The sequence below is a fragment of the Nelumbo lutea genome, chromosome 4 (assembly GCF_056320005.1).
Source record: "Nelumbo lutea isolate HS-2025 chromosome 4, American lotus-T2T, whole genome shotgun sequence".
Classification (NCBI taxonomy): Eukaryota; Viridiplantae; Streptophyta; class Magnoliopsida; order Proteales; family Nelumbonaceae; genus Nelumbo; species Nelumbo lutea.
The window spans coordinates 14,901,987-14,928,656 of NC_142687.1; the positions used below are offsets into that span (position 1 = coordinate 14,901,987).

The 26,670-nt window shown below is 44.7% G+C and overlaps 1 protein-coding gene across 2 annotated transcripts; it reads right to left on the minus strand.

Annotated features, from left to right (window-relative positions):
• Positions 1-812: 812 nt before the first annotated feature.
• On the minus strand, positions 813-25,470 carry LOC148854104 (HIPL1 protein). 2 transcript variants are annotated; one of them, XM_088984217.1, is made up of 8 exons: positions 24,978-25,451; positions 24,711-24,863; positions 24,420-24,577; positions 19,569-20,366; positions 19,276-19,492; positions 1,876-2,054; positions 1,528-1,769; positions 813-1,410 (listed from the first exon to the last, which is right to left on the minus strand). In XM_088984217.1, exons 2-8 carry the CDS (start codon positions 24,799-24,801, stop codon positions 1,020-1,022), a joined length of 2,076 nt encoding a protein of 691 aa, XP_088840343.1. In that variant the 5' UTR covers positions 24,802-24,863; positions 24,978-25,451; the 3' UTR covers positions 813-1,019. The 2 variants fall into 2 exon arrangements, with proteins under 2 accessions (XP_088840343.1, XP_088840342.1); XM_088984216.1 differs by having other exon boundaries at positions 24,711-25,470.
• Between the last annotated feature and the right edge of the window lie 1,200 nt (positions 25,471-26,670).

The following is a 26,670-nucleotide window of genomic DNA, read 5'->3' on the forward strand; positions in this document are numbered from 1 at the left end:
TAGGGACTTCCCGTAAATTATTATCCTTGTGGGTAAGTGACAACATTCTGCTCGATATCCTTGCTCTGCATCGAACGAAAAAGGAGAATAGCTTCACCAAAGAGCTCGGCTTCACGACCGTGACCTTCAAAAGGGTGTCATAGCTTACGGCATTAGGCTCAACTCCCATTTTCCTCATGCTCCAGAACAGGCGATAAGCTTCTTTAGCCATACCCAGCTGGTTATAATCCAACTTGCCCGAATAAGGTAAGTGAAAATAGAGCCTTGAAGCAACTAGTGCAGGTAACGACAATCAAACTACCCTAACTTTTATTAGTAGAAACTAGTTGGGACTTGGACCCATGCAATATACATTGCTTTATCAAGTGAAATTGAAGACGAATGATTACTATAACATTTCCAATTGAGATAAGTCAGTCCAAGTCCAAATCAAGCATTATTTTGGGTTATATCTAATCGGTCCAAGTATGGTTTTCTTTCCTTATCAAAAAAAAAAAAATGTGTAGTTTTCATTCCAGTATCATACCCAATTGATTTTTTTTTTTTTTTGTTTTTCTTCTAAATACCAACTTTTTGCTGTGATTTTTAGAAGGAATTGTTTATCCATTTTCATGTTAAAAAAAACGACATATTAATCGTCCGTTCTCACGTGCAAAAGTAGTGTGGTACCAAGGACCTCCTTGGCTTGAGTGCAAAAGAGAGAACTTGGCACTCTACACTATAAAGTAATCCAAAAATAGAGACCTTGGTGATAAGACGAAGTTAATGTATTGGTGCGAGTAGGAGAAGGCCCTAAAAGAGCAAAGGAAAGATCAAAGGAAACATGGTTTGAATTAATTAAAAAAATGATCCAAGGTCTTGTAACTTGACACAAAACATGGCTCTTGAAAGGCAAAAATTGAGACAAGATTCATGATGTAGCTGATCCCAAATATTGGGATTAAGGCCGAGTTTAGTTGAGTTGAGTAGATGATATGACACTGTTACAACTGAGAACAAATCAACAACCTAACTTGAGCTCACAATACAAGACCCAGTACAACCAACAATGAACAACAGAACTGCACCAGATTGTTGAATGGGACAATCAACCAACTCCCAGATGAAGGGGTTGGAGAAGTTCCAGGAGCTGTAGAATTTTCCTTCGAGCATGTGTAACCGCAGCGACTTGGACGAACAACTCTGTAAACCCCGCTGCTGGCTAATATGTAGACATCTTTTTTGTTATCCTCACCAAATGAGAATATGTAACCCAAAGCAGGCAAAGCGCTTCCTGATCCAGCAGTGCATTGGATTGGAGAGTCACGAGCACAATTGAAAGATACAAGGTGGGTAGTGAAGTTCCCACTGTTCTCTGGGGTCTCACTACCAGCCCACATATTACCAGCATATAGATCCGCATACAGATAACTGAAATTCAATTCAAGTTTAGGATGGTTAATAGGGAAATTTCAGTTTCTGTGCACAAATGAACTAGAAACTAAAGAAATGTCATTTTTCAAATAAGATGAAACCAATCCTACTCACCTTCCATATATGCATGGATCAGTCATGGCCCTATAGAAGTAGCCACCAGTAATTGATGCAGATCCTACATTCTTATCTATAGCAGAGTGATCATATCCCATTACAGGGAAGATAGGAGTTATTGAATTCACAGACGTATTTCCTCCAGGAGATTTTGGAGGATTGTAACGATTGGGGCCCTCATAAACACGCCATCCATAGTTTCCACCCTTTGTGATAATATCCACCTCTTCGTATCGATCCTGCAAGTAAATAAATATAAATTGAAATCCATTATATAGTGGCAAGAAAGATACATAGCAAAAGATAAGGAAATGTCAAAGACAACAAGAAAGAGATTCTCTCTACCTGGCCAACATCTGCACAGAGAAAGTATGAAGGCCTTTCTGAATCAAAACTGCAGCGCCAAGGATTTCTAAATCCCAGGGCCCAAATCTCAGGCTGCAACAACTTGTCTTCAGAAAATGGATTATCTTTAGGGATGGAGTAATTTCCCCATAGTCCAAGGGCATCAATTTCCCTTGCACCTGGAAATAGATGGCAGGAATAAAAATAATGTTGATAAATGAAGTACAAATGCTGAGTTAAACAATAAAATTGGCTGGTTGCTTAATCCCACTTTATGGAAAAATCATGAATTTGCATGCAGACAGACAAACAAACAAATACATTATACATAAACTCCAAACTAAACTGATGGTGCACAATCCGGCCGGTCCTAGCTGTCAATGATCTTGCCTCTGGATGGAGCAAAAGGTGCTTAAAACGGGGAAGAAAGCGAGTATCTCCGGGGAGGGACCCGGTGAGAGTGCTCCGAAACTCAAGTTAGTATCCTCGAAGGCAAGATGATAAACCAGATGGCGCAAAGTTCACCTACCTCGTTCTTGGGGGGTAGGGAGCCTTTTATAACCACTTCGCGCTCTCACTCCTAAGCTTATGTCAGGTCGGGTATGATTACCTCTGCGCTTTTGCCAGTTTGGGTGTCCTCACCTCTGCTGGGGTAGAACCGCCACTGCTCTCTTTGTCGGATCCGTCTCTGTAACTGGAGATGGCGGTGGCAGGTGGCTGTTGAAGTGTGACTGTCAAGCATCAAGTCCCAAGTCAGTCAGGTGCGCCGCCTCTAGATACGAACTTCTTCGGTGTCAGGTACGGTGCGGTTGTTTAGTTCGATGTCCCGGAGGCAAAGTGTTGGAGTGGTGTGCGAGGTGAAGTCTTGAGTTCGGATAGAGGTGTGGCCCGAACTGCCATGAGGCGGGCCAATTCGGGTTGTTGCCTTTTGTGTTTCGGGGTCCAAGGGAGAGCTCGGGCTCCTTGTGGGGAGTTGGGACCGCAGGTTCCTCTTTTCGAAGCTCGCGCCTTGGGCGTACTGTTGTACCGAGCTGCTGCCTTTCCACGTGCTGAGTGGTTACGAGGTTGGGCCAAATCTTCCTTCATCAATTGCCCCCCACTCCTCGTGCAAAGAGACTTGCCCTAGCGCGGGGAGTTCGCGAGGTGGTGGGTGGATTTGACCCGTACTTCGAACTGGTTTGATTGATAGCGTGGAGTACGCGTTCGTCAGGGTTCTTCCAGGTTTCTCGAGCGCCAAAAAGTCAGGAAACGCGTCGATCCGTCTATAAATGCTGATAGACGTGACAATGTGCGTTTATTTCAAAATTTAAAAGACACACCGCTGAGAGACGTGTCAGCGGGCGTTATTTCAAAATTTAAAAAATGCGTCGCTGCTGTCTTTAACGCGGGAAGACGTGTGCCGACGCTTTTTCAGTTTCAAATGACGTGCGACTAGTCACATCTCGGTCTCAGGAGACGTGCGATCAGCGCGACTGCGGGCCGTCGGATTTGCCTTGATCTGAGCCATTGATTTTCGGTTACTGTGGGAATAAATAGTGGGGGACCCCAGTCGTTTTTCATTGCCATTCTCCCGCGTTTTGCTTCTTGAGCTCGCGTCCAAGTTTTTTGCTCGAGTCCAAGTTTCCATAGTTCGTTTGCCTTTTTAGGTGTCTACTTTCTTCCTGGCATCCTTTTCCTCCTAATGTCTAGCTCGGACAGCTCAGACAATTCTTCGAGGGGTTCAGATGCAGGTTCTACGAATCGAGCTGCATCCCCCGACAACCTTAGTGAACCCGAGGTAGAGATTGAGGAGGAGCTTGAACCCGTAGGCCGAGTCGCTTCTGGTAGTTTTGCGTCCTCCTCCCGTCGAGGTCGGACGTTAGACAAGTTTGGCCCCTCGACCATGACACCTGAGGGTCTTCAATCCCTTGTTACCCAGTTCAACTTGCCTAGGGAGTATACTTATTTTATACCCTCGGGCAGTTTCCCTTGCGAACATGGTCCTGGTGAGATTGTGATATTCCGGGAGCAGCTCGTTGCTGGGTTGCGCCTGCCTTTCCACCCCCTCATTGTCGAGGTTATGAACCACTTCGGCGTTACTGTCGGCCAGCTTCACCCGAATTCTATTAGTAACTTGGTGGGGACAATCTCCCCATTTTGCGAACAGATCTTGCCTTTAGACCTGGAGATCTTTTCTTCCATTCTAATGCTTAAGAAGCAAGCGGGTCCCCTTCCCGGGCATAGGCGGGCGTATTACCTGTCTCCTCGCCCGGGGTTTAAGCTTTTACACGATCTTCCCAACAAGGTCCCGGCGTGGAAACGGGACTACTTCGGGGTGAGAAGTGCATTGGGGTGGCCGTTCCAAACCGGGTGGGGGATGGCTGCCCCTGATACCGGTGTTACGCTTGATAAGGAGACGGCAAAGGGCCTCTGGGAATGGGCGCGACTTGGGCTAAAATGTCACCATTATCTTACGGAGGCCAAGCTCATCGAGGCTAGTCTGAGTTCGGGTAGGTTCCTTACTCAGAGGCTTGCCTTTTGTTCTGTTCTTTCGTTTTCCTGATGCCGAACTCTTTTTGCAGGTGTGATGGACTCAGAGAAGACTCGTGGTGGGAACCTGTTTAACGCCATGAAGAGGAGGAAGCGAGTCGCCAAACGAACTCGTGTCGGGCTGCCTCGAGATGCGGAGCCCGAGGTACCAGACTACCCATCAGTGGATCCGCCCAGGGAGCCCGAGATGGCCCCTCCAGTGCAAGAAGCAGCAGGGGCCCCTTATGTCGAGGCTACTTACACGGGGGCTCCTGCTTACTCTGAGTATGCTTATACGCGAGCTAGGCCTTCAGGCTCGGGAGCCCAAGGCGAGTTCAGGAGCATGTTGTTGCCGAACCACGCTCTTCAGAAGAGTAGGGAGGCCATTTATCCTGAGGTCGCGGCATGGACCGAGCTCCCTTTGAACCAGGTAGCTTGTCGTGCTGCCACTCATGCCATGGTGGTAAGTCAGCGATTTCTCGTCGGGCTCTTTGCTTTTATCTTTCTTGCTATCGTTCTTTTGAGCATTTGTTATTTTTCCTCTTGGTAGGTGAATTCTTCTATCCATGCCTTGGCGGCCCAAGTGGAAAGGAGCTCGAGGCAGGCGCGATCTGCCGAAGAGGCTTCCCGCGTTGCCAAGGCGGCTTCTCGAGCTGCTAAGGTGGCTCTCGCGCTGCACAGGCCAGGCCGGCGAGGTCTCAAATAGATACTGAGGCCATGGGAGTTGTGGTGAAGCATATGGCGGACCTGAGGCTGGACTTGCAGCATCAGGTTGAATACCTTCAAGAGGATATGAGGGAGAGGACAGAGATCTTTTCTCAGGGCATCGAGGATGCCAAGAAGAAGGCCGTCGATGAATATATCGCGCCTCGCCGCGCTTTGACGACTTGATGGTGGGCTCGTACAGGAGGGGTTTTAAACTGAGCCGATGGATGATCCAGAACAAGTACCCCGAGCTCGATATTAGCGCCATAACCACTTCGCCAATGCTGCTGACAATGAGCCGGATTCCGAGGACGAGGTAGGACCTTCGAGTGTCGTTTAAGTGCCTTCTGATGGTGAAGAAGTTCCTCTGGGCCTGTAAGCTCGCTTCTGTTTTTTTTTTTTTTGTGGAAATGTACAAAGTATTTTTGCAATGGAATGACTTTCTTCTGGTTAAGTGTTGGTCACTCTTTCCTCCGAATTGGCCGTATTGCCAAATTGACCATATGCCGATGCCCCTATTAGTTCGTTGTGGGCACTTTGCTTGAGCTTTTAGTTGGCATTTTTTGCCTTTGCTTGCCCATGCCGAGGTCCTTGTTAGCTCGGCATCCTAGCCCTTAGGCTCTGGTAGCGGCTTAGTCCACTTCGCTTGGTGATCTATAGGTAGTATCGTCTCAAGTTAACGACGTTCCAAGCTCGGGGTAATTGTTTGCCCTCTAAGGTTTCGAGCTCGTATGCCCCCCTGAGCGCTCTCTTTACTCGGTAGGGCCCTTCCCAATTCGGTCAAAGTTTGCCCATGCCGGGCTCGGGTGCCATGATCTTACGGAGGACCAGGTCGCCGACGCGGAAGTTCCGCTTTTTTACTCTGGCGTTGTAGTACCGAGCTACTCTTTGCTGGTAAGCTGCGGTCCGGATGTACGCGAGTTCTCTTACCTCGTCCAGTAGATCGAGGTTGGTACGTAACTCATCTCCGTTTGTCTGATCATCGTATGCTTCTAGTCGTAGTGTAGGTATTTCGATCTCCGCCAGGACCGTAGGTGAGGTTAAAGGGGGTCTCTCCCATGGCGATTTTTTCCGTAGTTCGGTGAGCCCATAGAACACTTGGTAGCTCATCCGCCCACAACCCTTTAGCTCGGTCTAGTCGCGCTTTCAATCCGCGGAGGATAGCTCTGTTCATTACTTCTGTTTGACAGTTTGCCTGCAAGTGCGCGACCGATGTGAAGTTCCGCCGAATCCCCATATCTTGGCACCATTCTTGAAACTTGATATCTTCGAACTGCTTGCCATTGTCAGAGATCAGTATCCGAGGTAACCCGAAGCGACATACTATGTTCTTCCAAAAGAAATTTTGTATGTTTCGAGTTGTAACTGTTGCGAGAGGTTCAACTTCTACCCACTTTGTGAAGTAATCAACCGCCACCACTAGGAACTTCCTCCCACCTGTTGCTGGCGGGAATGGCCCCAGGAGATTGATGCCCCATTGCGCAAAGGGCCATGGACTGGTGAGGTACTTGAGGTCGGCGGCAGGCTGATGGTAGATATTGGCATGCTTCTAACACTTATCGCATTTTCTGACGAGCTCGACGGCTTCTGCCTTCATCCTTGGTCAGTAGTACCCTTGTCGAAGTGCCTTTTGGGCGAGGGCCCTGCCTCCCAAGTCTCCGCCGCACAGACCTTCATGAGTGTCACGGAGTACGAGCTTGGCCTCGGCAAGTCGCAAGCAACGCAAGTAGGGGAGCGTGTAGGACCGTCGATACAACCGTTCGTCTATTATGACGTATTTGGCTGCCTGGCGCTGCACCCTCTTGGCTACATTGCGGTCAGCAGGGAGGGTTCCATCTAGCAAGAAGCTCGCGAGTGGGTCGATCCAGCTCGGCTCTGCTTCAAGGACGGGAGCGACCTCTTTTGCCCCACCGAGAATGCTAGGCCGAGGTAAGTCCTCTATGTACATGGTTCTCATGGTGTTGTGACTCATGCTGGCTAACCGGGACAGGGCGTCGGCCTCAATGTTCTCTGACCTCGGGATTTGCCTGATGAAGTGTGACTGGAAATTGAGCAGAGCCTCTTTTACTTTTTCCAGGTAGGCAATTATAGTTAGCTCGCATGCTTCGTATTCGCCAGTAACCCGGTTAACCACAAGCTGGGAATTGCTGTAGATAACTGTGTTTTGCTCTTACCTTTTGCGCTAGGTTCAGCCCGGCTATCCCTCATACTCCGCCTCATTGTTGGATGCCGCGAATTCAAAGCGTAGTGCGTATTCCAATTTTGTGCCACCCGGGCCGCGCAACACTATTCCAACCCTGCTGCCCTGCTGGTTCGAGGAGCCATCTACGTGAAGGATCCAGGGCTCCTCATCCCAGTTCGCGTTTGAACTAACCAAGAGAGATGCCACCCTGGCTGCTACTTCATAGGGTTCAAACTCTATTGTCTTGGGAGCTTCGGGCTCACCCGAACTGGGGATCTCGGGCTCAACCGGCCTAGGGACTTCGGGGCTGAACGTGCGCTCGACGACAAAATCTGCCAAGGCTTGGGCCTTAATAGCAGTCCGTGGCTTATACTGGAGGTCGTACTCACTGAGCTCGATAGCCCACTTCGTCAGCCAGTAGGAAACCTCGAGCTTGAGTAAGACTTGCCTCAGAGGTTTGTTAGTCAAGACGATGGCTTGGTAGTTTTTTAGCTCGTCGAACGTGACCTGGGAGTCTCGGGTCCATTCAAACCCTTTGCCTTTGATTGCTTTAAAGAAAGGCAGACAGCGGTCTGGCGATTTGGACATGAAGCGGCTCAGAGCGGCTATGCGGCCGTTTAGCCTCTGAACCTCTTTTACTTTTCGGGGTGGTCTCATATCTAGGATGGCCTTTATCTTGTTTGGATTGGCCTCAATGCCACCGAAGACACACTTGTTTGGGTTCAGTTTCATGCTAAATTGACGCAGAATTTGGAAGACAGAATCTAAGTCTTGTATTAATTCCTGTGAAAACTGTGTCTTGACAACCATGTCGTCTACATAACATTCTATTTTCGTGCCAATTAAGGGCTCACAAGTCTTTGGAAGGTTGCCCCAGCATTCTTAAGTCCGAAGGGCATGACCTTGTAGTAGTACAGGTCGAACTCGGTTATGAAGCTGGTTTTTTCTTCATCGGACTGGTTCATCCTGATTTGGTTGTAGCCCAAGTAGGCGTCCAAGAAGCTTAGCAACTCATGTCCCAAGATTGCGTCCACTAGGCGGTTAATTCTAGGGAGGGGGAAGCAATCTTTCGGGCAAGCTAGGTTCAGGTCAGTGTAGTCGACGCACATGCGCCACTTGCCGTTTGCCTTTTTCACCAGCACTAGGTTGGCTACCCAGCTCAGGTAGTGAACTTCCCTTATGAAGTCTGCTACGAGGAGTTTTTCGAACTCCTCATCGACTGGCCTCCAGTGTTCTGGGGCTAAGTTGCGTTTCTTCTGTCTAATGGGTCTGACTACAGGGTCAGTATTAAGTTTGTGAGTTATAAGGCCAGGGTCAATACTAGGCATATCGGTCGCGGACCATGCAAAAATATCTAAATTTTGAAGTAAGAAACTCACCAGTTCGGTCCGTCGAGGCTCCTTGACGGAAGCACCGATCTGTAGCGTTCGAGCCGGATCTGTAGCCGAGGTCGGGATCGCGACCGTTTCCTCTGGGGGCAAAGCTCGTTCCTCGCCCTGCTCCGTAGGCCGCTCCAACTCGAGGTCGTCGGCTGCCTTGGTTTTTCCCTTCAGGGCAGCAACATAACACTTGTGGGACTCAAGCTGGTCGCCCCGCGCTACCTCCACACCGAAGTCTGTGGGGAACTTCAGTGCCATATAGTAGGTGGAGACCACTGCCCGTAGAATATGCATAATTGGCCGCCCTATTATGGCATTGTATGGGGAGGGGGTCGTGACCACCAGTAAATCGTGGTTGAGTCTGACCGCACAGGGCCATGTGTCGACTTCCACTGGTACTGTTATTTTCCCGAGGGGCTTGACTTCCTCTCCGCTGAAGCCCACCAGAGGAGTGTTTGCGAGCTTCAGCTCGCTTCTCTGCAATTGAAGCTGGTCAAACGCCGACTTGAAGAGAATGTCTTCCGAGCTACCTGAATCAACAAGCACGCGCCTGACTTCGAAGTCGTTGATCCTTAGTTTGATGACAAACGCATCATCGTGGGGGTAGTGGACCCCTTGTGCATCGTCTTCCGTGAAGAAAATCGGTTCCTCCGTCTTTGGCCTCTGCTAGAATAACGTTAAAATAACTTAGTTGCAGTTGTTAGGGCCTGTTTGGCTAATTGAAGTGTTTTTTATTTCACTTTTTTATTTCCGTTATGTCTGTTATTGTACTCAGGGGCACAAGGGTCTTTTCCCTTGTTATTTCTGTCACCCTATATATAGTAAAATAAACACTGGCGCCGCAAGTACTGTTACATTGCAAACCTTCTCTCTTCTCTCCTCTCTTCTCTCCTCTTCTCCCTTCTCTTCTCTTCTCTTCTCTCCTCTTCCACTTATCTCTGGCCGGCTACACTGTCAAGATGGTATCAGAGCGGGAATGCTGATTAAAAGAGAGCAGATCGATCAACCCAAAGAATAGATCGAACAGACTAGCAGAAAGGAAATATGATACTGGACTACAGAATAGCTACAACTGGTACAGTTCTCCCTATTTTTTCTCTTCTTTACTCTCCTTAGTCATGTGCCGAGTGAAAACCCTATGAATCTGGGGCGGCTGAATGCTGTCGAACCTGTGTAACCCTAGTTTTCTTGGATCGTGTGATCCTGTTCATGTGTTAAGACAACTGTAGGTCAATGCTGACCTGTCTTCTCAATGGTTTGAGTTGACTATAAGTAAGAAGGATCTCTCCTGCTGATTAGTGGCTGTTAGCCATTCTGGAATTCTGATAGGTGGGGACCGATAAAACTATACAAGTCTGAAACTGTCAAATATTACCTCATTTTTGTCCAGAATTTGGTACTGTTTGTGCTCAATCTGGTTGGTAAACCCGAGTGTGTGGGTGTGAACTGAGTGGAGCATTGCTTTGTGGAGTAAGGAGGGGTCCTAAGTCTGGTGTGTGGGACTGATTAACTACTTGACCATGTCGACTGAGAATTCTGCTACTTTAGAGATCTCAGGGAGATACAATGGAGTGAGTGGGGGAATGGATATGAGCTTTCCCATGGCTATCATTCCCTTTGATGGTCTGAATTACCTTGAGTGGTTTAAGGTGATAAAACTCTACAACACTGCTAGGGGGCGAATAGGATACATCAATGGGAGAGTAAAGGAACCAAACTATGGAAGTGTTGAGCATGATAGGGATAACCAAGAGAACAGTATGGTGATGTCTTGGCTCTTGGTTTCAATGCTGCCACAAGTAAGCAAGACTTTTATGTGGGCTGAAACTGCTTGTGAGATATGGGAACAAGCGAAGTCCACTTATTCAGAACAGAGACACTATGCCAAGATATATCAACTACAAGCTGGATCTTCTACTTGCAAACAGGGGGAGAGGAGTCTCTCGATGTACTATTCTGATTTGACATCAATATGGAAAGAACTTGATCACTATCAGAATGTGAATTGGAAGTGTGATGAAGATGCAAAGGCCTATAAGTCACTTGTATCACAGCAACGCGTGTTTGCCTTCCTCCTAGGGCGGAATCTGTCATATGAGTCCATCAGGGTACAGATCTTGGGTAGTAAAGACTTGCCATCAGTCCAGGAGGTGTATGCCTTGGTACAGTCAGAAGAAAGCAGAAGAAGTGTGATGAATGGTGTAGAAGAGGAGTCAGTTGCCCTAGCGGTCCGGGGAAATTCAGATACAAATGTCGGAGGTGGCTTTAAAAGGGGTGACACTCAGAAAAAATTAGAAGATAAAAGCAATTTTTGGTGCATTCACTGCCAGAAGACACGACACACTAAAGATACATGCTGGGATCTCCATGGAAAACCTAAATGGGCACAGGATTTGGGTAAGAAGTCAGCACCGGATCAGGGCAAGAAACCAGACCAGCTGAATCAAAAAAGGTATAACTTAGCTAATATGGCATCGACAGAGACTAGTCCTTCCGTAACTCAGGAGAAACATCCCGGTTCTGACCCTAAAGAAGATATTATCAACTCCTTCCGTGAACATTTGGAATTGTATGGTAGGACTCTCCGCCAGGTGGATTCTGGGCCTACTCCTTCTACCTCATTTGCGTCTACATCAGGTAATGCCACAGCCTTCCATGTGTCATCTCATACTACTGATTCACCTTGGATTATTGACTCTGGAGCCTCAAATCACATGACCGGTAAGTCAAATTTGTTCCAGACATATAACCTTCTCTTTGGGAGAGATAAGGTAAGACTGGCTGATGGTTCTTTTTCTACCATAGTTGGCTGAGGCACCATATCTCTCCCACTTGGCCTTACTCTTCCTAATGTCCTGCATGTTCCGAAATTACCTATTAATTTGTTGTCCATTAGTAGTATTACTCACTCTTTGAACTACTCAGTCACCTTTTTTCTGTCTTCATGTGTGTTTCAGGATTTGACCTCAGGGAAGACAATTGGTAGAGGAAGCATGGTGGATGGTCTCTACGTGTTGGAGAATAATGCTGGTCTAGTGGCGACTGGGTCCACAAGTTCGTCGAGTGAGAGTCAGGCCTATTTATGGCATAGTCGTTTAGGTCATCTTTCTTTTGAGTCGTTAAAAGTTATGTTCCCAAAGTTGTTTGAGTCCTTGTCAGTGAGTCAGTTACAGTGTCAAACTTGTCAGTTGAGTAAGCATTGTACAAGTTCTTTACCTTTACGAAATAAAAGATCTGAATTTCCATTTCATATTGTTTATTCTGATGTTTGGGGCCCTGTTACTCTACCTACTGCGGCTGGCTATAAGTATTTTGTTACTTTGATTGATGATTATTCTCGATACACTTGGGTTTACACTATGTGGTCTCGAGATGAAGTGCCACAAATTGTGAAAGATTTTTAACGCATGATTATCAACAAACAGTAGAAAATATCTGTACCCACCCATAGAAGAGATATGATATGACCCCCAAACATTAGTATGCACAATATCAAAAGAGGAATTACTCCTTTTATTACTTAAAGAATAAGAGGTTCTACAATGTTTGGCAAACTCACAACTCTCACACCTCAACTTTGATAACTCAACAGACTCAAATAAAGCAGGAACTAGACTCTTCAAAGACTTAAAAAACAAATGACATAATCGGTTATGCCAAAGCATAACCAAACTCACAGACTGGGAAACAAAAGACTTCTTATCCACTGACTCCTCCCGACGAGAACTCTCTCCAAGCAGATAGATCCCATTCGTCTCACGGCCAGTCCCAATCACCTTCCTCGTCTCCAAATCCTGAAAAACACATCGATCAGGGAAAAAGGTTACTGAACAGTTCATGTGTTTGGTAATACTACTAACTGAAAGCAGGTTAGTATCAAGCTTAGGAACATGCAAGACAGAAGATAAAGAGATAGTATCCGATAGCTTGATGTTCCCCTTGCCCGAAATAGGAACAAGAGAGCCATCAGCAATGGATACTTTATCTCGGCCAAAGGACAAGTGATAAGAAGTGAACAAAGATGGCAAGCTAGTCATATGGTCAGATGTACCTGAATCTATTACCCAGCAATGATCAGTATTACCGGGAGCTGAAGCATGGTAAGCTGAGGCTCGCCTGAATGTGCAAATGCAGATGTGGCAGGAGCTGATGGTGACTGAGATGGTTGAGCTGAACTCCCAACTTCCTTTTCCAACTGTATGAGGGCAGCCCGAACAGTAGCTAAAGTCTCCAGGGATGTGCCTGATGAGGATGTTGAATCAGTGTTCACTGCCATATGAGCATTACCCTTCTTATTTCTTAGTTTTGCTGGGACCAAGTGAGGATGTAGTTTTCAACAAGTATCTTTTGTGTGCTTGGGTTTCTTGCAATGTTCACGTACCAGATCCCGTTTATCTTCCTTCTTTCGGTCCCTTTCTGAGTCACCCCTGGCTTGGGTTTAATAGTTGTCAAGGCTGGGAAAGAGGGCTGAGGCTGCATCATAACTTTCCTCCTGGTCTCTTCACTATGCACCAGGGAGTATGCTTGAGAAAGGGTCACACTATTTCTTGTCAATATCTGTTGTCGCACAATGTCATATTCTGAATTCAAACCAGCCAGAAACTCAAATACCCTATTCGTCTCGACTTGCTTTCTGTGAGTCTGTGCATCTTTGGGACTCTCCCACTCAAGGGTCTCTAAATGGTCAATCTCATGCCACAAGGATTTCAAGGTAGAGAAGTAGACAGAAACTGGCTTCTCTCCTTGTTTAAGATTGTTCACCTCACACTTCAATTCATAGGCTCTAACAACATTAAGGGGTTGGAAATAGGTTTCTTTCACAACATCCCATATCTCTTTGGCTGTCTTGGCCCACAAGTAATTTCGGTTGATATGTGACTGCATAGAATTACACAGCCATGCCATAACTAAATAGTTCTCTTAAATCCACTTGGTGTATGTTGGGTCCTCCTTGGAAGGTTATTTCACATATCCCAAGAGGTAACCCCGTTTTCCCCTTTCTCCAATAGCCATCATGGCTGGTTGCGCCCACTCCAAATAATTTGACCCATCAAATCTCATAGTTGTAATCTGAAACCCGGTTTCAGATACATTACCATAACTGTGGTTTCCAAAACTACTTTCTCCCTGACCCTTAAACTCCATCTTTGATCAAGATTCAGTGGCTACAAACTGTTAGAGCAATTATACCAGAAAACAGAGTCAAGCAAGTAAGTCTGAAATCTGATCCGAAACCAACACAAATCTGTTCTGATCCAATCTGAAACCAACCCAAATCTGATCTGAAATCAATCGCCTATCACAATATATGCAAGAAATCAACTCAAATCTGATATGTCTTTGGTTTACTGTCTTCTAGGGTTACCTAAACCATAACCTTCGTTGCTTCTTCCTGATTACCAACTCTCTGCAAGCCGCGGCAAGTCTTCAACTGCTGCGAACCTCTCCTGGTAATCTCCAAGATTCAGCCACTGAAAAACTTCTTCAAAGCTGCCAGCCCTAGCTAGTCCTCATGCGGTCGGCTGGACTAGACACACATGAGAAGCCCTAGATAGGCTCTGATACAAAGTAGAAGATCAAGACTGTAATCAGTCTTGAATCCTAAAAGGTTTTAGGTTTGCAAAACAGAAGAGAAAGTGAGAAAGGAGAGAGAATAGAAGAGAAGCAAGAGAACACAAGTTGTTGAAAGGAGGGACAGATTCTCACAGATCTACCGCCGCCACTCTCTTAATATTTATAGGTTATGTTTAGTACATAAAGGAAAGGACACATCTGCCCTTGGTACTTACATAATAAATAAAGTAAATAAAAACTGAAATAAATAACAATTGAATTAATAAACTGACACTACTATAACTGAAACAAATAACTACATTGCTGTCCTATGAACACAGTGGGGCCCATCAGTGTTCTCTATAGGAGGAAAAGATGGAGTTCTCGCAGGTCCCTCAACTCCCATTGCCTACAAAGGAAAGAAGACCACCTCATGCTAAGAGGTGGTCAGGTTGCGCTGCACCAGGGAGCTCCACCATTCTCTAAGTCACAGGCCGCCTAGTAAGGAGTTCGCCACCAGGTAGCTCCCCACCAAGCAATTCACCACCAGGCAGTTCGCCACCAAGGAGCTCGCCACTAAGGAGCTCGCCACCAGGCAGTTCGCCCCCAGGCAGTTCTCCACCAGGCAGTTCGCCACTAGGCAGTTCGCCACCAAGTAGCTCATCACTAAGGCACGTCGCCACCAGGTCAAATAACGAGGTACTTACCCAAAAAATTTTTACATCACAAAACATTGGTATGTGCCCGAAAACGGTTACATCAGGTACTATGACCGTGATCTCTATGGAAACTGCAGTACAAGTTTTTATTTCTCTCGTTTGGGTTCCCTTTTAGGCGAGGTGGCCACTTCACGTATGGGGCGTCTTCGATAGTCATTAAGATATCGGTCCGCCTCGCGTTCAAGGGTGTGTAGTCCGTCCGAGCTGCTAAGGGAACTCGGAACGGCTGGCTCGGCTTTGTCTCCCGGGCCGGGTTTTTTCTTCTGTCAACCGGGTTGGAGGGCTCGCCTTCACTCCTCCTTTTCTCGATTCCGCTTTCGGTCCTTTGGTTGATCTCTTCCTCTGCTCTCATGAACTCATCTGCGAGCTTGAGGAATTCGGCTACGGTCGCGAGCTGGCTAGCTACCATGTGCCATTTGAACTCCTTGTGCTACTCCTCTCTTGGCCGCCGCGAGCTGCACCGCGGGGTCCAGTCGTGGTATCTGCAAGCACGCGTCATTGAACCGCTTGATGTAGCCCCGAATGGATTCTCCTTCCCTCTGGACTACTCCGAAGATGCTTTCCTCGGTTACGAGGCACCGCTTGCTGGTAACGAAGTGTGCGGTGAAGACCTGCACGAACTGGGTCCAGCTTCTTATCGATCCGGGGGCCAAGTTCCTATACCAAGTGCGGGCCACCCCCCTGAAGGTGGTGGTGAAGGCCACGCACATGCATGATTCACTGGCCCTTGCTAGGTGCATCTGGAACTGTAAGGCATTGACGTGGTCGTTGGGGTCGAAGGACCCATCATACTTATCTAAAGGGGGGAGTTTGAAGTCTCTGGGCATGGGGACTACAAGGAGTTCTGATGAGAGGGGGGAAGGAACTAAGAGAATGGGGGCAGCTTTTACCTTGTCCGAGCTTGTCTCTTCTTTACCTCGGAGCTCGGGCAGGACACGGGTGGCAGTTCGGCGACTTCACCGGCGTCTTTGTTGCTGAGTAGGCCTGGTACTGGCGCTGCTGGCCTCTGTGTTGCCGAGCTCAATGGGCCCAAAATGTTGGTAGTCCGCTGCCAGGATGCTGAATCGGTTCTCTGTGGGCGGGAGCTCAAGCTTGGAGTGCCGAGGTGTTGACTTGGCGGGTGAGGTTCCTGATCCACCGATGAGCTGCGAGGCGGGGGAGATCCTTCTTTCCCTCCGGCCCGGGGATGAGGCCTGACTCTTGGAGGGGTTCTGAAGTTGGGAGGCTTCTCCTCGGTGAAGGTGTCCGCCCTGAGGGGAGGGCTTAACCGGCTTTGGAGCAGGGTGCCGAGGTGGAAGTTAGGGTTGGTTTAGAGGAGGCAGTTGGGGGTACTGCTGCTGATAGTGATACTGAGAGAGGTGGTGCAGTACTTGGTGCTACTGGAGCTGATGCTGCTGGAACTGCTGCATTTGGGCTTGCATTGCCCGCATGCACTGCATCAGGTCCTAAAAACTGGCTCTGGCTAGTCGCCAGGGGACAACAGTTGGTTCGGTAGAGGTTGTCTCGACAGGGAGAGGAAGGGGGACGTTCACGGCGGGTAGGTTCACTGGCACCACTATTCGTGGCGCATTTAGGCTAGGGATACCATCCACCGAGAGGGGGATGGTGAATTGTTCATTGCACACCACGGGGACTTGAAGTTGTTCCCTGGGGGCGTTCATCTCCGTGCTACGTCCGACATTACTAGAAGAAGCCATGAGTGTTGGGGTTTCTTGAAAAAATGAGGTTATAAGGGTTTTAGAGGGAGGCTTTTAGAAGTGTTTCCCACAGACAGCGCCAATTGATGGTGCACAATCCGGTCGGTCCTAGCTGTCAATGATCTTGCCTCTGGCTGGAGTAGAAGGTGCCTGAAACGGGGAAGAAAGCGAGTATCTCCGGGGAGGGACCCGATGAGAGTGCTTCGAAGCTCAAGTTAGTATCCTCAAAGGCAAGATGATAAACCAGATGGCACAAAGTTCACCTACCTCATTCTTGGGGGGTAGAGAGCCTTTTATAACCACTTTGCGCATTCACTCCTAAGCTTTTGTCAGGTCGGGTAAGATTACCTCTGCACTTCTGCCAGTTCGGGTGTCCTCACCTCTGTTGGGGCAAAACCACCACTGCTCTCTTTGTCGGAGCCGTCTTTGTAACTGGAGATGGCGGTGGCAGGTGGCCGTTGAAGTGCGGCTATCAAGCGTCAGGTCCCAAGTCAGTTAGGTGCGCCGCCTCTAGATACGAACTTCTTCGGTGTTAGGTACGGTGGGGTTGTTTAGTTCGGCGTCCCGGAGGCAAAGTGTTGGAGTGGTGTGCGAGGTGAAGTCTTGAGTTCAAATAGAGGTGTGGCTCGAACTGCCATGAGGCGGGCCAATTCGGGTTGTTGCCTTTTGTGTTTCGAGGTCCAAGGGAGAGCTCGGGCTCCTTGTGGGGAGTTGGGACCGCGGGTTCCTCTTTTCGGAGCTCGCGCCTTGGGCGTACTGTTGTACCGAGCTGCTGCCTTTCCACGTGCTGAGTGGTTACGAGGTCGGGCCAAATCTTCCTTCATCATAAACCATCAGAAGTAAGAAAGCATATTAATGGCATACAGATAACACAACAAATTTAGGGAAAGGAACTACAAGTTTATGGATCCTAACTAGAAGATTGACCAAACCACAAAAAAAAAGTAGGGGGTTTGTAAATCAACATTTGACCATCCTCAGGATCAATCAGGTCAATGACTAATGACTAGCAGCAATATCAACATGAAAGATAAAATGATTATTGACCAACAAGGGGACAAAAGAATTCATAATACTAATAATCAACTGAAAGGGATGACAACCAAGGGGACTCTCAGAAAGGTCATTTGGTACAATCTACAAGTAATTGTTTGCGTCTATATTGACATATAGCAGATAGTGTAAGTTGATGAACTAGTAGGAAACTAGGGAGAGACTGCAAAGACTGAGAAAAAGTAAAGAAATAAAAATAAAAAGTCCAAATGTAGCAATTAAAAAAAACATAAGTAAACAAATAAAGGTTTCCATACAGATCAGAAGATGGATTGGTGCAAAGTAATTGGAGATGCAATATCTGAAAAAAACAACAAATTCCAACACATTTATCAAAAAAGTAAGCTGTTACATGGAGACACAAATCAAGAATACTTGAAATTATTTTGTTGAAAGGAATAGAGGGTAAACAGACATGGAACAATGTAGGGACGCTGCAGACACTGAGACTGAAATACATCTCTTAGTTTCTAGGAATCTCTAATTCATATCAAGTTATCTTCGTGAAAATTATTCTCAGGCGAAGCAATTCATTACTAAAAAAGAACAAATAGAAAAAAGGTAAAGGCATGAAGGATAGGAGTTTCCAGTATCATGTAAGTATGGTAAAACACACAAACAAACAAGGATAAAGATGAAAAAGAATACTAATTAGCTTTCCTATTCACCCCCCCTCCACACACACACACACACACAAACAAAAGAAAAGAACATCAAAGCAAAGGGAGCCATAAATGCTTCAGTTTTCCTTGTTTCCACACCCCACCCCCAAAGGAAAAGGGAAAAGAAACTACAACTAAGCATACAGTCCTTGGTTCCTATCCACGGAGAGAAAAAAAAAGAACAGAGGAGGAATTCAAAATTATAGCCCATTGTGGTTGGGGTACTTGTGGAGAACAGAAACAGAAGAAACAAAAAAATATAACCAATAACTCTGCGGGTATAAGTGGTATTTCTTTTTTTTCTTGGGTATTAAGTGGTACTTCCTTTTTTCTTGGGTATTAAGTGGCATTTCTGATTTGTTCCCTTCCATTTTGCATGGTTTCATGAAAAATGTTAACTAGCTTGTGGATGGTAAAACTGGTGAAGGCTTGAGAATGGCCAATACAGCACTTACTGGAAATTCACAAGTAGCACATATACTATGAGCATGGCCAATATAAATATAGGAATTACGACAAACAAGTAGCTTGACTAGGAATCTTAAATCAGAAATAAAAGCATGCAACCAAACTTGAAGGCAGCTTTCATGAAAGGTTAAATTTGTGCAATTAAGATAAACTTGGCATTAGTGAGGAGTGATTTGGTAATATATCCAGTGCTATATATAGTTGTTGCTATTGTTGTTATTGTTTTCTCGTCCTTCAAATACATGTATCTTCAAGGTTAACTAGTAATGAAACGTCAAATCCAAGATGAATTAGGTGAAAAAAGTATAACCAAAGGATCCAATTTGCTAAGGAAACAAAGTATGATTTTGAGGTCAGAAAATCACATTGACAGAGAAAGGAATATGCACAAAGCAGTAGATAATTCTAAGTTCTGACTAAAACAATCTTCCCCTAGACAGACAATTAGACAAGCTATTCTGCTTTAATACTCACTTGGTATATTATTTATGTCAAGCCTCATAATTTTTCCTAGCAAGGATTTCTTGTTTTGAGAAAAATTGTAAGGATCGCCACTATTTCCTCCATCCCCCATCATAAAGTATAGATACCCATCTGCAGGTCCAAAGAGAATCTGCCCTGCATGATGAGATGTGAATGGCAGGCCCATTGTAAATATCCTTCTCACTTCTATTGGATTGGCCCTTGTTGCCTAGAAAAATATCATTCCATTAGAGTCCCAATGAGAAGTGCAACAAACATATACCAAGAGATGTATGTATACATACCAAGGAAACCTCGGATGCAGTACCATTAGCAGTATATTCTGAGATCACACTATGATACTGGCATGGTGAAGCCCCATAATCAGGACTAAGCTTTGAAGGATCACAGTTGGCATCTGAATTACATGAACATCTTCCAGAGCATCCTGGCGTTTTAACCTTATCACAATTGAATGAGACAAAGAAGCGACCATTTTTTGTGAAGTCCGGATGAAATGCCAATCCCATTAGACCAAACTCAATATCGAAATGTACTTCGTCTGTTAGATCTAGAAAAGGATTTAATTCATCAATCCCTAATATTCCCCCAGTTGCCTCTTCAGGAACAGTTGCCAGCCATATTTTACCTTTCTGGTCAGCCAAGAAGATACGGTTGGACCCATCAGGATGAGCAACCATGTTAAGGTAAGATCCATTCCCAATTTTCTCAAGGCATACACCATTTGGGGGACTTAGAGTATCAGTATTATTTAGCGAAACAGGTTGACCATCAAAACACACTGATCCATCAGCAGAAGCTCCACCAAATGCATCACAAAAATCACTTTTTGACTTCCATAGGTTGGATAGTTTGGAAAAAGTTGAATTACCCGGTACTCCATCCCTACTTTCCAGTGAGGTGGTAAATGGGGAATTTAACACAGATATATTTTGGCATGTGTCCCAGACCTTTCCACAAAAATCATTCGCTGCACTACTAGATTGGGATGCATTTGCTGAGATAGTAGAGTTGCAAAAAACAGGAACTGACCGAGGCTCTGATTCAATTCTAAATAACTCTGCAGAGAACTGATCGCATGTCTGCAAATCATGAAAATATGGATATGAGGAGACTAGGAGAAATTTAAACATATAAAAACAGACCCAACAATGATGTAAAGCTTACAGTGTCAAGCATGCATATTAGGTTATCAATTGGATTGCAATCATGATGAAATCAAGTCATTTAACCAATAACAAGGGCAGAAACGTGTATCCTGCCCAAAAAGATATGAGGTGTCCATTAAGAAACTAAAGAAAACCTGAAATAGTTTTAGCATGGTAGAAGTTTTGGCACGTGAGAAAAATGTGGATATCATATAGATAAGAAAATGGAGAACCTTTATTACATAGCATCCAACCATATTTGGTTTCAAAAACAAGAACCTAAATCCTTAACCATCTGAATACAATTTATCAAGAAGAAAAAAGAGTAGAGAAAAGTCAAACCATGAATCCCTATATCAGCCAAGGAAAAAGGATAGAGTTCTCAACCATTTTTTCCTTTATGCTCCTCAACTATTACAAGGCTTATGGGATGGTGTCACCATCTTTTAAAAAATAATGCATTATATCTATTAGAAGTATTTCTTGTGTATTATAATGGTTATTGATAAATAAAATATATTGTCAAATTTATCTAGTAAGCATATTAGCATAGTTGAAGCTTGATACAAGCAGATTTGTTTGATTTAGGATTTTAAATAAGACAAGGAAACTTCAAACTTTTACAGAGGGAAGGCTTAGGGAACATTTTGGAAGTAGTGGTGGTGGCTTATATATTTCTTATACGGGTCCATGACCCAATGCTGGTCTTGCCAAGCTGTAATTGCAAGATTAATATAAACCAGAAAAATAACAAAATAAAGAAAAGGAAGAGGAAACAAAGACAAGAGCATTCCACTATGAAATAAGTGAAGAATACACCACAATTGACTTATTCACCCCCTTGCCCATACTCTTTCAAGCCTAATTGATTGCAATCAATGGCTTAAATAATCCTGATAGTTAACTATTTCAAATTTACAACCAGGTCTTTCCTTTTTCATAGGTACAAAAAGTTACCAACATCACAATTGTGCCCATATATGTCCCCCAGAGTTCTCCCTAAAGGAAAACCCTAAATACAACCAAAAACAATTTTCTCTCTCTACAAGTCCTGGGTATCCCTGGTCTTGGGAGGGGTGAACTGAAAAGAGACCAAACCTTTGGTTTATATATTGATATTGAATGTTGTTATTATAACTGAAGTAAAGAATGATTAAATAAAACAGTAATCTGGAGATCTGGTTGTCCCAAAGAAGAGAGCTCTACTTCTTCTCTTTGGTCTCTACTTTTTTACCTTGAGTGGGATCATTACAGATGGGAATCAAGGACTCACGATTAGACCTTGGAGATTCTCTTGAACCCAGTTCACTTGTGCATAGTTGGCCCTGCTCAAGATCATGTGTGGATTGCAGAAACTTAAACTCGTTGAGGTGCAAGGAAGGAAATGGAAGATGACAACAGAACAAGGTAAGAGATTTAATGATTTTTGTCATCAATCAAGCAACAAACGTTCAAATGTCATACATGGATGGGCAGATCTAAGTTATAGAAAGTGGGATCAAGTCCTTAGAAGTGGAAATCTTAGGAGGGAAACATCAATAAAAAATCTTAGGAAGGGAAAAATCAACTTAGGTTCCAACCAGTCCCCTAGCAAAATGACCAGTGTGAAAATCAACAGAATCAGTCACCTCTATCTATATGAGAGTAGATTCATTAGAATTTCCGAGGTTTAAAAGGTGAAGACCCTTCAGCTGGATTTATAGGGCCGAGAAGCTCATGGATCATTGAAATGTACCAAACGGTCAAAGTGTGATGAAGGCTACATTCCATCCACGGGTGATGCCATTCAACAATGCTGTTGAATACAGACTAATGCCAGAGAGCTGCCTTGACTTTTTTTTGTGTGTGTGTGTGACACAGGGCTTATTGAGTCAGACTGAAGTATTACAAGAGTGTCAAATAAAGTTTGAAATGAACTCTAGTCATATTCTAGGTGTGCCAGATTAATTTCTTGTTAGTAGTTATGTAAGTGGACTCAAGAATAAAATCAATTCTATGTCAGAAGTCATTCGCCCAGAACCCTGTACAAATTTCTTTGGCATGGATATTCAATAACATGTAGACCTAATTGTTCTAGCTATCAAATTCTGAGTTATAGATAGTGAATTCCTTGTCTGCTACTCAGGTTTCTGGTTCCAATGCAAGGGTTCAAAGTAAATGCTTCCAGAAATGGTGAGTCAATGAGAATGGAAGTTGCTAAAGTTGCAATGAAAATTTTGCATTGGTCATCACTGCACGGCACAGAAATTCCTTCTGATAAATGGCAATGGCAGAGGAGATGATAAAAGGGTCACCGGTCGAACCATAAAACTGATAAAACCAAATTGAGTGAGCAAAAATCTTTACAAGTATCAAGCTCAATGACAAGGCTGATAAAGGGGGAAGTAATGTAATGGTTGCTAAAATGAAATATATATTGTCATATTTAGTTACTAGATAGTCAATGAGTTAGTATTTATCTAATAGATTTTTATGGCAGATTATCTTTTTAAGTTTGACATTTAGTTAACTAGGAAATTTCATACTTTTATATTGTTACCTCTGACTGCGTTTGGAATCGGTGTAAAAGTACACCGATGACTTTGTACACTGAACCGTGATTAGTGACCGTTGTATTTTTGAAAAGTGTGATGCAACCGGTGTAAAGTTTTATATTGATTTTATTGATGTAGTATTTATATCGATAATCGATGTAAAACCTTACATTTGATGACGTTTTACAATGATTCACGACGTAAAACTCCACTCCATCCAAACGCACGCAAAACTGAACTGGAGTGAAGCATGATTACGCACTCCCTCCAAACGCCAACAAAATTGAACCGGTGTAAATGTTTACATCGTTCTTGATTTACACCGATTCCAAACGCAGCCTATGGAAAACTTAGAGAACACTTAGGAAGTATTGGACAGTGATATATATGTAAAGTATTTTTACCGTAATCAGGGTGAAGAATAATTAAAATAAATTTGGAGGTAGAATTGCCTCAAAATCAAACTCTTTATCTATTTCCTCTCCTTTTCATTTTATAAAGGTGGGATTATTAAATGTAGTTGACCTCATAGGCCAATGAGGTTGCATCATACAACTTTAGGTGATAAACTACTCCTTTGAAATCAAAAGTTAAAAAGAACAATATGGCAAGAAAAATCTGGTCTATACAGTGAAAAGAGATATGATACTTCATTCTCATACAGAAAACCTTTTTTTTAATCTGAAATAGAAAATCAGGCCTTAGAAAGAACAGAATGGAAGAACAGGTTCCATTGGCCACCCACAATTCTTTATGGTCACTGAAGCATCATTGCCAACAGCTACAAGATCATTTATAATGACAATACCTGTGTGTTTGATGAACAAATTCTACTTGAATTCTAAGACAGATTGTTTTTCCTTTTCCTTTTCTCTATCTTTAACATTCTTTTGGGGTGTGGGTGTGTGTGTGTGTGTGTGTGTGTGTGTGAGGGGATGGCCCCTGACCTCATATTCAATTCAACACTGAGAAGTTACTACAGGCTAGACGCGCACCTACAGGTTTCTCTACCTATTGGATGATATGCTCTGTAAAGGAGTTCCAGTCATGTCTCACAAAAAAGGCCAGTGCTAATGCTGACTCACCTAAAGCCTAGAAAGTTTCTCTCTTTTCTTTTTAGGAGTTAGCATTAAAACTGGTAATGTGAAACCGACTAAACAGCAAACACCAAAAAAAGACTAAAACAGATCTTGACAATAACTCACTTTCAATTTTTCATCAGAAAACAATAAATAATACATCTATTACTAGGAATGCTCACCGTGAATTTCAATTACAAACAAATATCATAGACTGATCAAAGTCAAAACAAGGTAAACTGACTGGAGATACTGTATTTTAATGTGAGGCCCAAGAAATAGCATGACGTTGTGCTGCTACCAGTGAAATCAATGTAAGTTTGAAACTTAGATGTTGATACAGTCCCAAACTTATATTGGTAATGAAGGTTTACCGCACAGAGAATCGATTTCAGAAGAGAAGCACAGGCAGGATCCGAGACGTTCATGGCCTCAAATTGTTTCTGCAGCTGCAGATCTTTCGTAGAGTTGCAGCAGACGCTTCCATTGTATGGACAGAAAGCCAGAGGCGTCTTCAGAGTAACAGGTGCCCCTATTCCAGGAAACAGAAATGGACATCGTTATAAGAATTGCAAATTAAGTATATTAAATAAGGAAGAGGAACAGTACAAGATCATGTGTGTATGTGTGGAGAGAGAGAGAGAGAGAGAGAGAGAGAGACCCACTTGAATCAGTGCATAAGGGAGACGAAGACGAAGTATCAGGAAGCAGCAGCAAGTGAGCAAACAGGAGAAAAATGGCAAGAACACCACCCATCTGTCTGCAGTCCGCACAGTCAAAGAGAAACAGCAAGAACGAGAATCCCCCCTTCTGCCTTCCTAAACTTCAATAGGGATTTAAGAAGCTTAAAAAAAAATGCATTGTTTATAAAATTGACCGCCAACCACAAGAGAAGCTTAATGCAAGGAAAACACCTTCTGGGTTGTGAATACCTCTGCAGATTGATTAACAACTACCCACCAATCTCTCCCAGCCCCTCTGTCTCCCTCTCTCTGATAATCTTAAAATTTCACATGTATATATTGTTTGTCTTTCTTTCAACTCCACAGCTGGAACCGACTGCGGCTTCTGGGTGGACAACACCACAAAATAATACAAGGGTGGGCAGTTTTCTACTATTTTTATTATTGAAAGGCCGAACTCGACAGTCGGCATGGTTGACTTGCGGAAATTTCAAAATAGAGGGAGCCTTATTTCAATGTTTTAAGGGGCGTAATTTAATGGGAATGGAGTAGGAAGCCGTGAAGTTGAAAAAGAAAAGGCATTAACAAATATAAATATATAACAGCTGAATTTTAATTCGGGGTAGAGTATCGTCTTGCCCAATTTATTTTTTTCAGCTGATTATGGTTGAGTTGAGACTTGGGAAGAAGGAATACACGTTTAGACCTGAATTGACTTTGACGGATGATTGGATGGGTAGACTCATTCCGGATTTCGTAATGGTTATACCTAAGATTTAAGAACAATTTTCAAAGGTAAAGCAAATGAATATTTGACCTACGAATATCATCATCTTCACCCTTACAAAGAAAAGAAACAAAAATATTAGAAAAAGGGGATTTTCTTTTTGGTTACTAATATTGAGCAATCCTAACGGTCCTAGCATTCGACGGCCTTGCCTCTGAACGGAGCTACAAGGAATCTGAAACGGAGAAGATGAGGGAACTCTGGGGGAATCCGGTGAGATTGTTCTAAAGCTCAAGTTAGTATTTCTCTCAAAGGCAAGATAAAATCAGATGGCGCAAAGTCTGCATACCTTGTTTGGGGGGTAGGGAGCCTTTTATAACCACTTCGTGCACTCACTCCAAGGCTTCTGTCAGGTCGGGTATGATTATCTCTGCGCTCCTACCAGTTCGAGTGTCATCACCTCTACTGGGACAAAACCGTCATTGCTCTCTTTGTCGGAGCCGTCTCTGCAACTGGAAATGGCGGTAGCAGGTGGCGGTGGCAGGTGGCCGTTTGAGTGCGGTTGTCAAGTGTCAGATCCCAGGTCAGTCAGGTGCGCCGCCCCTGGGTACGAACTTCTTCGGTGTCAGGCAAGGTACGGTTGTTCAGTTTGGCATCCTGGAGGCGAGGTACTGGAGTGGTGGGCGAGGTGAAGTCTTGAGTTCAGATAGGGGAGTGTCCCAAACTGTCGTGGGGCGGGCCAGTTCGGGTGGTTGCCTTGTGTGAGGCTCGGGGCCTAAGGGAGAGTTAGGGCTCCTTGTAGGGAGTGTGAACTGCTGGTAGGGAGTTCGGACCGCTGGTTCCTCCCTTTGGTGCTCGCGCCTTGAGCGCGCTGTTGTGCCAAGCTGTTGCCTTTGCCACGTGTTGTGTAATTACGAGGTCGGGCCAAATCTTCCTTCATCAATTGTCCCCCACTCCTCGTGCTAAGGGTCTTGCCCTGGCGCGGGGAGTTCGCGAGGTGGCAGGTGGATTTGTCTCATACTTCGAATTTCGATAGCGCGAGGTGCGTTGTTAGGGTTCTTTGGGTTTCTCGAGCGCCCAAAAGATGGGAAACGTGCCAACCTGCCTACAAATGCTGACAAACGTGGCAGCGCGCGCTTATTTCAAATTTCAAAAAAGCGCACCACTAGGAGACGTGACAGCGGGTCTTTTTGAATTTGAAAAAATGTGTCGCTG

Excerpts from the sequence above, each read along its gene's own strand:
- LOC148854104 (XM_088984216.1), bottom strand. The coding sequence starts at position 24,801 with ATGGGTGGTGTTCTTGCCATTTTTCTCCTGTTTGCTCACTTGCTGCTG. Across the intron at positions 19,493-19,568 it reads CTGCATCCGAGGTTTCCTTG|GCAACAAGGGCCAATCCAAT; the intron begins GTATGTATACAT and ends ATATTTTTCTAG. Across the intron at positions 2,055-19,275 it reads TGACATAAATAATATACCAA|GTGCAAGGGAAATTGATGCC; the intron begins GTGAGTATTAAA and ends ATCTATTTCCAG.